General features: G+C 65.1%; 5 protein-coding genes across 5 annotated transcripts; 1 reads left to right on the top strand and 4 right to left on the bottom strand.

Moving 5' to 3' along the window:
- Window positions 1–1,968: 1,968 nt before the first annotated feature.
- On the bottom strand, window positions 1,969–3,641 carry EMIHUDRAFT_230441 (hypothetical protein; the record flags this gene model as incomplete). The annotated part of the gene is made up of 2 exons (XM_005785194.1): window positions 1,969–2,091; window positions 2,256–3,641. 2 exons carry the CDS (start codon window positions 3,639–3,641, stop codon window positions 1,969–1,971), a joined length of 1,509 nt encoding a protein of 502 aa, XP_005785251.1.
- Window positions 3,642–3,849: 208 nt separating this feature from the next.
- Window positions 3,850–4,795, top strand: EMIHUDRAFT_441764 (hypothetical protein). Its single transcript, XM_005785193.1, has one exon. The coding sequence runs from the start codon at window positions 3,889–3,891 to the stop codon at window positions 4,681–4,683; it is 795 nt and encodes a 264-aa protein (XP_005785250.1). The 5' UTR covers window positions 3,850–3,888; the 3' UTR covers window positions 4,684–4,795.
- Window positions 4,796–4,952: 157 nt separating this feature from the next.
- Window positions 4,953–7,064, bottom strand: EMIHUDRAFT_230439 (hypothetical protein; the record flags this gene model as incomplete). The annotated part of the gene is made up of 5 exons (XM_005785192.1): window positions 4,953–5,133; window positions 5,401–5,474; window positions 5,741–5,833; window positions 6,327–6,359; window positions 6,777–7,064. The coding sequence occupies 5 exons, from the start codon at window positions 7,062–7,064 to the stop codon at window positions 4,953–4,955; spliced, it is 669 nt and encodes a 222-aa protein (XP_005785249.1).
- Window positions 7,065–7,093: 29 nt separating this feature from the next.
- Window positions 7,094–8,135, bottom strand: EMIHUDRAFT_455975 (hypothetical protein; the record flags this gene model as incomplete). Its single annotated transcript, XM_005785191.1, has 3 exons — window positions 7,480–8,135; window positions 7,272–7,340; window positions 7,094–7,204 (listed from the first exon to the last, which is right to left on the bottom strand). The coding sequence occupies exons 1-3, from the start codon at window positions 7,927–7,929 to the stop codon at window positions 7,094–7,096; spliced, it is 630 nt and encodes a 209-aa protein (XP_005785248.1). The 5' UTR covers window positions 7,930–8,135.
- Window positions 8,136–9,342: 1,207 nt separating this feature from the next.
- EMIHUDRAFT_455974 (hypothetical protein) lies at window positions 9,343–10,814 on the bottom strand. The gene has a single exon (XM_005785190.1). It carries the CDS (start codon window positions 10,802–10,804, stop codon window positions 9,494–9,496), a length of 1,311 nt encoding a protein of 436 aa, XP_005785247.1. The 5' UTR covers window positions 10,805–10,814; the 3' UTR covers window positions 9,343–9,493.
- Window positions 10,815–12,461: the final 1,647 nt, after the last annotated feature.

The following is a 12,461-nucleotide window of genomic DNA, read 5'->3' as shown; positions in this document are numbered from 1 at the left end:
GTCCCTATATTTCTTGTCTGGCCCCACGGAGTCGAGCGTCACTGAGAGTCCGGTTGAAGTGAAGTCCACGTCGCAGGGGTCGAAGGATAGGGTGCCTTCCGGCAACGATTTCCATGGGCCCAGAACTATATCGCAGCACGGCATGTTGTCCGGCGCCAGAGCTTCGCCATTGGGATGTCTGATTGGATGGAGGGCATTGGGATTACTGATTGTGGTCAAGCCCTCCATCCACGGTTTCCAGGCGATTTTCTCGCAGCCGCCCCAAAACGGGATCTCGAACAGCCGGAAGAAGTCCCACTTCTCCTCGGAGCTCTGCGGCAGACGGTGGAGTTGGGGAGGCAGGGCATGCGAGGGTGAAGGAAAGCCAGCTATGAGTGAGGCGGCTCGCACACCTTGAACGGCTCCATCTTTTCAGCCGCAACGAACGACGCCTTGAGTGCTGGCGCCGGGGCCAGCGTATGCGCGGTGAGGGTGCCGACCACCGCCCCGCCTGCAACGGCATTAGTACCAATTGCGCAAGGGGCATGCGGTGGGAAGCTGCAGGGCCGAATGGATGGCGGTTCGAATGGATGGCGGTTGTGCGCACCAAAAGCGGCGGTGACGACGAGAAGCGTCTTCATGGCGCCGCTCTGGTTCGTCTCCATCGTTGCTGCCTGCGGCACTGCGCTCACAGACGTCTGAGCGGCGCGCAGAGTAAGCCGACCCGACCAACAACGACGATTTCTGCGATCAACAGTCCGCTTTCGCGCAAAGCGAAGCTAAAAGTACGTACAGAGAGAGAGACCCGCTCTCTTTTCTCCCAGTAAGCTATAAGTACGTACGTACAGAGACAGAGAGAGTACGGGGCAGTCGAGACTCGCATGCTCGCATCGGTTGCCTCCATGAACGGCGGAGCTATGGGTGCGCCGGTGTCGTCGGCGCGCGGGCCGCCCTGGCCAAGGGCGCCGCCCAAGCGCGAGGCCGCCTCGGCGCCGTGCACCGTGAGAGAGCCGCCCGCTGGCGGGTGCCGTACGAGACACCCCCCTCTCTCTGACGTAGCCGCCGCGTCTCGACTCGATGATGGCGCCCGCCGCGACACCGCCCGGAGCGGCCGCACACTGCTCGGTACCCCCCCTGCACATCTAAAGCCATGGCCGACCCCCCCCACCAGCAGCAGCGCTCTGCTGCTGGGGGGGTCCGGACCCCCCGCCCCAGCAGGAGCGCTCTGCCTGTGGGGGGTGCTGGCATCTCTCATCTCTGTACAGACAGCAGCTGTAGTAGCATGTGTGTTCCAGTGGCGAGAATTTATGTTCGACACCAAAATCAGTGGTCTCACCACGTGGGGACAGGCCAACAGCTAGTGGGACGAACGAGGGACGCGACGGCGGCCCAAGCGGGAGGGAGCGGAGACAGTCGGCAGCGAGCGAAGTGGGTGAGACTGATGATGCTCCTTCGACTTAGGGAGCGGTTCAGCTGCTGGGCGGGCTTCAGGCTGGTGCTCACGCGAAAAGGAATCGACGCGATGTACAAAGCATACCAACAAGAGGAGAAAGAAGAGGACGGACATCAGTGATGACGAAACAGAAGCTAGCGCAGACGAGGGCAGGGCAGACCCGGGGACGGCGGAGTCGGAGCAGACGGCATCGGCTGCCGAGGAAACGTTGCTCGTTGGGAAGAGGCACGAGGAGGGCGGCGACCTCAACCGACTATGGAGGACCCGTCACCAGACGACGCAGGGCGGACGACGGGGAGGCGGAGCAGACGCGCAGGGCGAGACGAGGGAGGGAGCAGGATGTTGCGGAGATCAGCAGGAGGATGTACGACGAGATTAGGAGCAGCAGGGACCCGAGGGACCATGTGGAAGACGGCTAGTGCTAGTCCCCCTGGGAGAAAACTTCATGTACGGATCATGTAGTCCCCACACAGACGCTGTCGTGGGATGGCGCTAGTCATGAGAGAGTGCGTCGTGGTCACTCTCAGAATTCACACTCATATGACATATCCTGGGAGCTCGAACCCTACCCGCCCGCTCACCGCATCCCAAATCGCTCCCTTCCCCTCGTCGCCCAACTTGTTGATGTTGTACTCGAGGTTGATGCTTTTCAGAGCACCCTGCTGAAAAACGCAAAAAGAATTTTACCACGCAAAAAGAAATCAATCTCCCCGACGCCGAAGCGCTTCTCAAGACTCTAATCCCATGCACGTACGCCCCCCTGGCCGACTCCGCTCTCAGAGCCCACTCACATCTTGAGCCTGAACCCTTCCCGCCCGCTCACCGCATCTCGAATCACTCCCTTCCCCTCCTCGCCCAAATCGTTGTAGCGGAGGTCGATGTTGTTCAGCACCCTGTTGATGCGAAGAGCGGATGCTAGCGCCTTGGCACCCTCCTCGCGGATGTCGTTGTCGGAGAGGTTGAGGGTGGTCAGCACCTCGTTGACGCGAAGAGCGGAGGCCAGTGCCTTGGCGCCCTCGTCGCCAATGCGGGTGTCGGAGAGCACGAGGGTGGTCAGCACCGCGTTGACCGCGAGTGCCTTGCCGATCGCCTTGGCGCCCTCGGCACCGATGATGTTCTCGCTGATGTTGAGGTCGGTCAGCACCTCACTGCCCGACGCGTACTCGGCGATCTCTGCGGCGCCAGTCGGGCCAATGTTGCAGCGAGCCAAGCCCAGCGAGGTCAGCTTGTTGCGCTGCCGCTCGGCACGCACGATGCCGAGGGCCGCCTCCTCGGTGAGGCTGTTGAAGCCCACGTTCAAGGAGGTCAGCACCCCGTTGCCGCGCAGCGCCTCGGCGATTGCGGCGGCGCCCTTGGCGCGGATTTTGTTTCCAGTGAGATTGAGGGAGGTCAGGACCCCGTTGACCTTAAGGGCCTCTGCGATCGCGCTGGCACCCTCGGGGCCGATGCCGCCGCTGCTGTATGGGTCGCCCGACAAGTCAAGAGTGGTCAGCACCTCGTTGACGCGAAGAGCAGAGGCCAGCGCAGCGGCACCCTCGTCCCCGATGTTGTTGTCCCGGAGCACGAGGTTGCTCAGCACCCCGTTGACGCGAAGGGCGTCGGCGATCGCGGTGGCACCCGTGGGGCCGATCTGGTTCCAGGAGATGTCTAGCTCAGTCACCACCCCGTTGCCGCGCAGCGCTTCCGCGATCGCAGCGGCGCCCTGGTCGCGGATCTGGTTGTTGGCGAGGTTGAGGGTGGTCAGCACCCCGTTGACCTTGAGGGCGTCCGCGAGCGCAACGATGCCGGACGCATCGTACGCACCATCACCGTCCTCGTCAATGCCGCATATCTCGTTGCCGCTCAGGTCGAGGGTGGTCAGCACCGTGTTGCCGCGTAGCGCCTCCGCGATCGCGGCTGCGCCCTCCGCGCCGATGTTGTTGTGCGGGAGCGCGAGGGTGGTCAGCACCTCGTTGCGCTCGAGTCCGCCTCTGATCCGAGCAGCGCCCTCGTCGCCGATTTTATCTGCCGCATCCCGCCACTTCGTGTTTATCCTTGAAACGGCGTTTGCCACCAGCGGGGTGGCGAGGTCCTTGAAGCGGCTGCTGCATCGTTTGAGGGCGACGGCGGAAGCCAGGTCAGACTCGGCAAGCCGACTGGCAATCTTCCGCAACAGGTCGTCATTGAGATCTGCAAGGCAAGGAGGCTCGGCATCTAGCTCGGCGTCCATGGATGCGCGTCGGCGGGCACATCTCAGTAGGTAAGGAGAGTTGGAGTATTTTCTTACTTCTACTTCGCGGAGCCAGACCAGATACTGGGATACTTCGCAGCACGCACATTCTTTTCCCCGGTAGGTGGGGTGGTTTGACTTTGCCGCAGAGAGCTAGCTGTGAACAGCGCCGAGGATCCTTTTCCCCTTTCGCGTTCTGCCTTTGCGACAAAGTTGTGCCAGTGCGCTCCCTTCTGAACGATCGGGAATGCGCCTTCTGTTCGGGTTGGCGCTGGTCGTTTCGGGAGCAGCGTTGCAAGCCGCGGGTCACCGACCGCTAGCACCTGCGTTCGGCCGCTCGCGCTTGCGCCCGGCAACACTGTCAGTCGTCGACATCTACAGCGTGGCCGACGAGTGGGTCCGGGCGGCGCCGTACCAGTCGGCCTTCTGCATCACCGCGTTTAAGGCAACGATCGCGGATTGCATCACGCAGGCGCGCGAGCTGGCCGCCATTGAGGCGGAGCCGGAGGCCGGGATCGTCTCTTGCGACGACGTGTCTTGCGAGGTGCTGGAGCCTTCCGAGCGGCGCGGCTACTCGTGGCAGCGGTCGCTGGCCTTCCTCCTCTACGGCGGGCTGTACCAGGGGTGCACCCAGTACTACCTCTTCAACGACCGCTACCCGCTCTGGTTCGGCGAGGGCGACGACCCAGCGACCGTGGCGGTCAAGGTGGTCTTCGACCAGCTCGTGCTGACGCCGCTGCTGTGTCTACCTGTCCTCTACCTCGTCAAGGCCGCGGTCCTCCGCCGCCCGCTGCGGGAGGGCTTGCGCAGGTACGTCGAGGACGCGCGGCGCGACCTGCTGCTCAAGTACTGGGCGCTCTGGACGCCCGTGCAGTGCCTCACCTTTGGGGTGGTGCCGCCGCAGTGGCGCGTGCCCTTCATCGCGCTGGTGAGCTTCTTCTGGCTCCTCGTCCTCAGTTCCATCTCGAGCCGCGGCGACCTGGCGGCGCCGCCAGCCCCCGCCGCCGACCCGCAAACAACGAGAACGATGGGCGGCGAGTAGCCTAGACGCTCTCTAGCGTGTATTTTGTGTGTTCGAATGCCTCTTCTACTTAGTTAGCTTAGCTGTTGACATATGTTGTTGTTGTACGTACAAGAGACTGCCCAGGAGAAAACACTCCCCGCGCGTGGACATGAGACATCTTGATTCTTGTGCACCGAAACCGATATGCGTGTGTTGGGTGGCCGCCCGACGCGGTGATTGTGGACAGAGAGAAAGATCCCGATGAACATGAAACGTGCGCGGGCCGCGGAGACTCAACCTCTCCAGTCTCACGCCAGGACAGCGGTGATCGTCCCGGCCGCCAGCGTCTTTCCGCCCTCGCGCAGCACGACCCGCCCCATGGGCCTGCACGCCGCGTACAGCTCGACGCAGACGGCGCGCGAGAGCTGCAGCTGCACCACCGCCGCCCCCCCGGGGAGGAGTACGCGCGGGCGCGGCCCGTTGACCCGCCTAAGGCTAGGTAAGGTCAGGTAAACTCCTCCACACACACAAGGTGGTGGGGCAAGGGCCAGGCTAGCCCCCTCGCGACTCCTAGACGACAGGAGCCGCACGGCAATAAAGTGCAAAGCCCGGTGCGCGTGGGTGAGCGGTGTGTGTGTGTCTGTGTGTGTGTGTGTGCGTGTGTGTGTGTTGACCCGCCTGCCCTGCCGGTCGATGCGGCAGACCAAGGACGCGAGTACGGCGGGCACGCTCGCGGCGTGGCAATACGCCTCGCACGGCATGCCGCGGCTGAGGGCGGCGCCGCACGGCAGCACCCGCAGCTGCACCTCGACCAGCCTCGCGAGCGGCGCCTGATTCACTCACGGTCACGGATGGCCATTCGCTCATGGAGCCATTCCCTCGCCCGGCCGCGCGAGCGGTGCGCCGGCTTGCTCGCGTCGCAGAGCACGCACCCCGCGCCGACGACGCTCGGCTCTGAGGGAGACTGCGCGAGCCAAGCCTCGACGTGGTCCCCCGCCGCCGCCCGCTCCACCGGCGCGCCGCGCGAGCGGAGCGTCTTGACGGTGACCTGAGTAGTTGAATAACGAATTCGTCTACCTTAAGGTAAGCAGTGAACACTAAGCAAGAGGCGCGGGCGGAGCGTCTTGGCGGCGGCCTGCTCGGCCGCCGGCAGCAGCAGCAGCCGAGCGCCGCGCGCCATCTCGCCCGCCTGCAGGGTCCCGCTGAGCGTGAAGGCGCCGAGCGACGCCGCGCCTAGTTCGCCCATCAGTCAGCTCGTCAATGTTAGCCAGTGCTTAATGGTGAGCTCCGACCGACGCCGCGCCCGCGTCCGTCGAGCGGAAGGCGTCGTTGACGCACAGCCGCGTGCCTAGGAAAAAGAAAAATTAAGAAAAAAGAAAAAACCCGGGCGCCTCGTTGGCGCACGGCCGCGTGCCGACGCCCGGCGGCCGCGCCGGCGCCTCCAGCGTGTCGAGCGCGTCGAGCAAAGTCGGGCCATCATACCAGCTCAGCTCGGCCGTTGCCGCACCTCCTCCTCCTCCTCCTCCGCCGCCTCCGCCGCCGCCGCCGCCGCCGCCGCCGCCGCCGCCGCCGCCGCCGCCACCGCCACCACCGCCGCCGCCGCCCAAGTTGACTCCTCGCATTGCCGAGACGGGGACAAAGCGCGGCGCGGCGTACCCCGCCTGGGAGAGTAGCGGCCGAACCCGCGCCTGCACCTCCTCGAACCGCTCCCGCGCCTGCGGCGTGAGTACCATACCTCCCAGAGTCTCGAATCCAGCGCGGGTTCGGTCCCGTGGTCGTGTGGGGTAGGAATCGCCACGCCGGTCGCGCAGCGTACGGATACTGTGCACAGAGTCTTCAGGGGCACCGCGTGGGTACGAGGGAGGCGAGCACAGCGGAGTACAAGCCGGCTACGCCGGTACGGATACTGTGCAGAGTCTTCAGGGGCACCGCGTGGGTACCGAGGGAGGCGAGCACAGCGGAGTACAAGCCGGCTACGCCGGAGTGGAAGACGTCTCCTCTCGAGCGCAAGCTCCGCGGTCTCTGTGTTCCGCTTTCTAGGCTCCCGCGCCCAGCCGACGGAGTCCATCTGGTTGACTGCCACGACGAGCTGCGCCACACCTGCAGGGAAGGCCCCGAGAAGGTTCCGGGACAGTTCCGAGGTTGACTGCCACGACGCAGAGCTGCGCCACGCCCAGCGCGCGGCAGAGCCAGACGTGCTCGCCCGTCTGCCCCGCCAAGCCCGATTCGAGCTCGCCGGCCGACGAGTTGAGCACGAGGAGCGCCGCGTCCGCCTGCGCCGCGCCGCCGACCATGTTTGGCACAAAATCGCGGTGGCCCGGCGCGTCGAGCACATTGAGGGCGAGGCGGCGGGTGCGGAGGAAGGCGGCGGAGACGTCGATGGTGACGCCTCGCTCCCTCTCGTCGGCACCTACGGTCATTGTGAATTGGGGAATCATCACTGAGCGAATTATAGAGCCTCGCTCCCTCCGTCGGCGCCGTGGTCGAGCAGAAACGCGTACCGAAACGACTCCTTGCCAAGGGCCGCCGCCTCGCGCTCGCAGCGGTGCAGCGCACGCGCCTGTTCAGGCTCGGACGTGTGAAAAGGGACGCGGCGCGCTCATGCCGCCGCGGCGGAGCGCGCGCGCGTCGACGTCGCCCGCGAGCAGCAGCAGACGGCCCATCAGAGTCGACTTCCCGGCGTCGACGTGCCCCACCTACAGGGAAGGCTCCGAGAAGGTTCTGAGACAGTTCCGAGGTTGACTGCCACGACGAGCTGCGCCACACCTACAGGGAAGGCTCCGAGAAAGTTCCGAGAAGGTTCCGAGGTGACTTCCCGGCGTCGACGTGCCCCACCACGACGAGGTTGAGCTGCGGGAGGGGAGGGGCGGCGGAGGAGGCGGAGGCGGCTGGAGAGGAAGGGGCGGCCCCCAGCACGAGGTGCTCGAGCGAGGGCTCGGACGGAGGGCCCTCAGCCGTCGAGGAGCTCGCCGCGCTTCCGCACAGACCCGGCGGCGGCTTGAGCCCCGGTGGCAGCGCGGGCGCCGAAGGTGTCGCAGCGGGATCCTGCTGCGGCTGCTGCGGCTGCTGCGGCGGTGGCTGCTGCTGCTGCTGCTGCAGTCTCTGCCGCTCCTTCTTGGAGACAAACGGCTTGGGAGCAGCAGGCGCCGCCGCCGGCTTTGCTGGCTTCGCGGGCTTGGCAGGCTTCGCCGGCGCCCAGTCCTCGTCGTCGTCTTGGTATTCCAAGTCGTCGAGCTCGTCACGCCACGTGTTGGCCAGGCCTCGGACCGCGCGGTGGCGCGCCATATCCACACGTGCGCAGGGACGGCGTGGAGGGCGAGGAACGCGCCGCGCGGGGCGCCGCCTCACCGGCCCTCACGCCTCAAAAGTGGCGCAGAGAGTGAGGCGGCGCCCCCGAGCGAGTGCGTGAGCCCCGTGGGTCCAACCGGGCCCTTCCGTTTTTGAGCAGGTGTGCCGCTGCGCGACGCTCGCCAGGCGGTGTTGTGTGTGTGGTTGCTGCTGGCCCCCAGACCGCACCAGATGGGGACCCTACTGGTATGCTCTCGAGGTTCTCGAGGTGGATATCCTTTGGCCCGTTGGGTAGCGAGGATTGGTGTAACCCGAGCCACGGAGGCGTGTTTTCTGACGGCCGACCGTCAGTGCACGGAGTTGCCCCTTCTCCGACTACCCCGGCTAGTTCCCGAGGTCGTCGGGTGTGACAACCCCTGCCTGCGAGCTGCGTCCCCCGAGACCTAGCGCGGGTGTAGGGTGCCCACAGGGCCCAAAAAAAGAAAGTAAAAAAGAAATGGGCCAACCCCGATCGCAGCACTTCGTGTTGGAGAGTCCGAGAAATTGAGAGTGTGACTAGGAGGGTGGGACACGGCCACACGGGCGGGGGGGTTCTCAAAGGTATACCCTTGGAATGGCCGGATCCAGCCTTAAAAGTACGAGATCGCGCGCGCTTCGCGCACAGCACCGCCTGTTCTCCCGGCTGAGTGACGACGCGTGCCGTGTGCCAGCACACTTGGGCGCGCACGGCGCGACGGCGCCCGCGAGGGAAGGCGCGGGTGCAGCGGCCGCCGGCGGCCGTACCGCCTGCCAGCCGGCGCAGCAGCGGCCAGCGCAGCGGCCGCCGGCGCAGCAGCCAGAGCAGTTGGTGCGCGCCTTGCGAGGCGAGTACTGCCGCCCGGCAGCCTTGAGAGGCGGCCAGGTGCGGCAGTACTCGTTCGAGCTTTGCGAGCCGTGCGCGCGCCGAGGCGCGCGCGGCGCGCGCCCGCCCGGCTGCCAGTAGGAGGCGGCGCAATATGGCCTATAGTACAGCCCTTGAGGAGGAGGAAGAGGCTGGCTGGCAGTGCTGTATGCCGCCGAGGGGCAGTTTTGGGGTGCTGTCCCCATCCCAGGGGGCTGCAGAAGGCGTCCGCAACCGGGACAACCCACCCCCCCAGCCGAGGCCGGTCGAAGCCCCCACTTGAGTGCAGCCATGAGGAGTCCTCTTGGTGCTCCTGGCGGCCGTTCAAAGGTCGGGCACGCGCCGATGGGGGGGGGGGGGGTCTTGCTTGCTCCAACACCGAGCGCCATCGGTCCGGACCGGTGCACTCAATATGAGGGGAGGCCTGCACAAGGTCTGTGCCGCGGGCGCTCGGCGCCAAGTGCAGTGTCACGCTGGCACGCGAAGGGGACACAATGGGGAACCCTCGTTTCCTAGTCACTCGGTCCCCCAACGGAAGAGGCCTCGCTCCTATTGGAACACTCCATATCTCCAACATCAGATTTGCCTCGTGCGTCCCTTTTTGAGCCCGAAAGCTATTTTCTTTTGGGTCCTGTGGGCACCCTACGAAAGGCAGAGTCCGCGAATGCCGTGTTGCCGACGTCACGTGTGCCCGATGGCCTTGGCCTGGCCCTCGCCGACGTCCTCGAGCTCGACGACGCAGCCGTCGCACCAGCCGTCGTGCTCGGCGACCCGCGAGCGCGCGCCGAACGGCGCGCGGTTCAGCTTCAGGTAGTAGTGCTGGAAGCCGCCGTCGAGGCCCAGCTCGGCGATCACCTTCGACTTGAGCTGCAGCCCCGTCAGCGTCGGCAGCACGTGCACCTCCGCCGCCTCGCGCCCGCGGTAGCGCACACGCACGGCCACGGGCGGCGCGCGCGAGCCGAGTGCGAGGGCGACGGCGCCCACCTCGCGCTGCAGCACGCCGTGTGCCGCCCCCGCCTCGTCCGCCGCGTTGGCGGCGGCGGCCGCACCGTCGGCCTCGCGCCACAGCGGCCATGCGGCGAGGCACGTGTCGAGTCCGCCCGCCGCCGCGAGGGCGTGCAGCTCGGCGAGCGGCAGCGGCGCACCGTGCACGAGCACGTGGCCCGCCGGCACGTGCGCGTCGCGGCCGACGACCCGCGCGAGCGCCACTTCGCGGTCGCGCAGACCGGTGGCGATCTGCTGCTGCACGAGGGGAGGCAGGTGCGGCAGCACTCGCGCGCACAGCAGCGCGTGCGCATCTTCGTCGCCGGGCGCGACGAGCACGGGCGGGCCGTCGGCCGTGGTGGCGGGCAGGCCGTTGGCCATTGTGGCGAGCGGGCCGTCGCCCGTGGCGGCGACCCTGGCCGGCGCGTCGCTGCCACGGCCGCCGCCGCCGCGGTGCAGCAGCTCCTCGCGCAGCCGCTCCCAGAGGCGCGCGAGCAGGTTGTCGCCGCCCTTGCGCGGGTCGACGCCCCACACGCGGTCCGCCTTGAGCGAGAGCAGCGGGTGCGGCGCCGTGGCGAGCAGCAGCGTCCGCAGCGCCGGGTCGGCCGCCAGCTTGGCCCGCACCGCCACCTCCATCACGCCCTCACGCCGCGCGCACCACGCGCCGTCGTCGTAAGGCACTGTCTTCTGAGCTTGGTAGTAATCCTCCGAACAGGCGTGGCGTTGACCGTCCACCAGGATGTTTGGCTCCCCGTAGCGCCAAAGAGAGTGCACGTTCTCAAATTCTGTGGCCCACACGTAAGGGCGGCCCGCCAAACGCAGCGCCAGCTCGATGCCGGAGTGATCAAAGCCCAGCGCATCGGCCACGGTACGAGCTGGCACCCAGCAGGGCAGCCTATCTGCAAGCGCAGCAAGATGCTGGTACCGCTGCACGACCTGCCGCTGAGCGGCAGACAAGAAGATCATTGGCTCCGAGAGCACCGCATCGAGCGGCGGCACTGCTGACATGGGTCGTCCGGACATGTCCATTGATTTCGTCTTTCACAGCCCGGCGCGGGGTGGCGGGGCCAGCAGACAGTTGGCTCAAATGAACTGAAAGGGAGTCACGTCACTTGCAGGCGGCCTACCGCTAGCCCTACACTCGCTCTCATGGTTGACGACAGTGTGAATGATGAGCTCAGCACCAGACTGGCTGGCTGGCAGCTGGTTGGTTGGTGCTGCGCGAGTAAGTAAGTAGAGGTGCGTGCCTAATTCTATCCCTGTGGCTTTAAAGGACCCATCTCGTTCGACTGTGAGGTTTTGCTCTTGCTCGAGGTTTTGCTCTTGCTCTTGCTCTCGCTCTTGCGCATTGCTTCTCTCGGCGAGACCGCAGTGTTCTTGCACGCAGCCTTTGCCTTGCGAGCCGCCTCCGCAGGCTCTGGTGCCTTGGCCGCCGTGGTGGCGTTGGCTCCACCATCGTGCACATGTACATGTCCATTGATTTCGTCCAGAAGGGCAGTCGGCTCGAATGAACTGAAAGGGAGTCACGTCACTTGCAGGCGGCCTACCGCTAGCCCTACACTCGCTCTCATGGTTGACGACAGTGTGAATGATGAGCTCAGCACCAGCGGTCTCAGACCTACATTCTATATTCGCCTCGCAGATCACCCGGCGTTTTTCAGATCACCCGGCGTCTGCGTATTTTTGCCTCGCAGATCACCCAACACGGCGAAATGTCATTTCCAGATTACCCAACACGGCGAAATGTCGTTTCCAGGTTACCCGGCTCGCGAAATTTCTTTTTCCAGATCACCCGGTAGTGGGATGCGCCGGGTAATCTGAAAGAGTTGTACGGATTCACGACTGCGTCATTCAAGCAAACGAGGCCGGGGATTCCGAGTGGGAGCTCTCCTTAGGACACGTGCCGCAGGTGCGCTCGCTCTCTGTCTGGACGAGGTTCACGCTGAGTCCGGCCTTTGCGCCTAGCTAGACAGCCGTCCGTGTCCGGGTAAGCTGAAACGAGAAATTTTGCCCGAGCGGGTAATCTGAAAGAGAAAAGTATGTTAGCCGCCGGGTCGCGGGTGATCTGGACGAGAAATTTGGCCGACCGGGTAATCTGCCCTGAGAGAAATTTTAGCCACCGGGTAAGCTGAATGAAACGCGAATTGTGGGTGGGAGACCGGGTAAACTGATTTGTCAGTTTTTGATGAAATTACTGCTGAGCAGGAAAATCGTTGCCGGGTAATCTGGACGAGAAACTTGGTCGACCGGGTTAATCTGCCCTGAGAAATTTTAGCGACCGGGTACATGTAAGCTGAAACATGAATTGTGGGAGACTGGGTAAACTGGTTTCACGGAAATCGCGCTAAGCAGGAAAATATCGTTGGCCGGGTAATCTGCGAGGCGAATCTCAAAAACCGGGTAATCAGAATGGCATTCTTCGAAATAGAATGGGCGCCGCAGCGGCCCGTAGCGGCGCCCCCTGCGTGCCCACGGCCACCCCGGGGCCATGGGACATCCCCCCGGCCATCGGGGATGCTTGGTTCATCCATTACCCCATTTACACGGGCTGTGTTGCGGCGCGCCTCGAGACGCGCAGCGCAGCGCAGCGCGCAGACCACAAAACAGGTCAGAAGACGGCCGTGGCTGCAGGGGAACCCGACGGCGACGGAACTCACAAGTTAGA

Source organism: Emiliania huxleyi (genome assembly GCF_000372725.1).
Source record: "Emiliania huxleyi CCMP1516 chromosome Unknown EMIHUscaffold_163, whole genome shotgun sequence".
In the NCBI taxonomy this organism is placed as follows: domain Eukaryota; phylum Haptophyta; order Isochrysidales; family Noelaerhabdaceae; genus Emiliania; species Emiliania huxleyi.
This window is presented reverse-complemented; position numbering and strand designations above follow the sequence as displayed.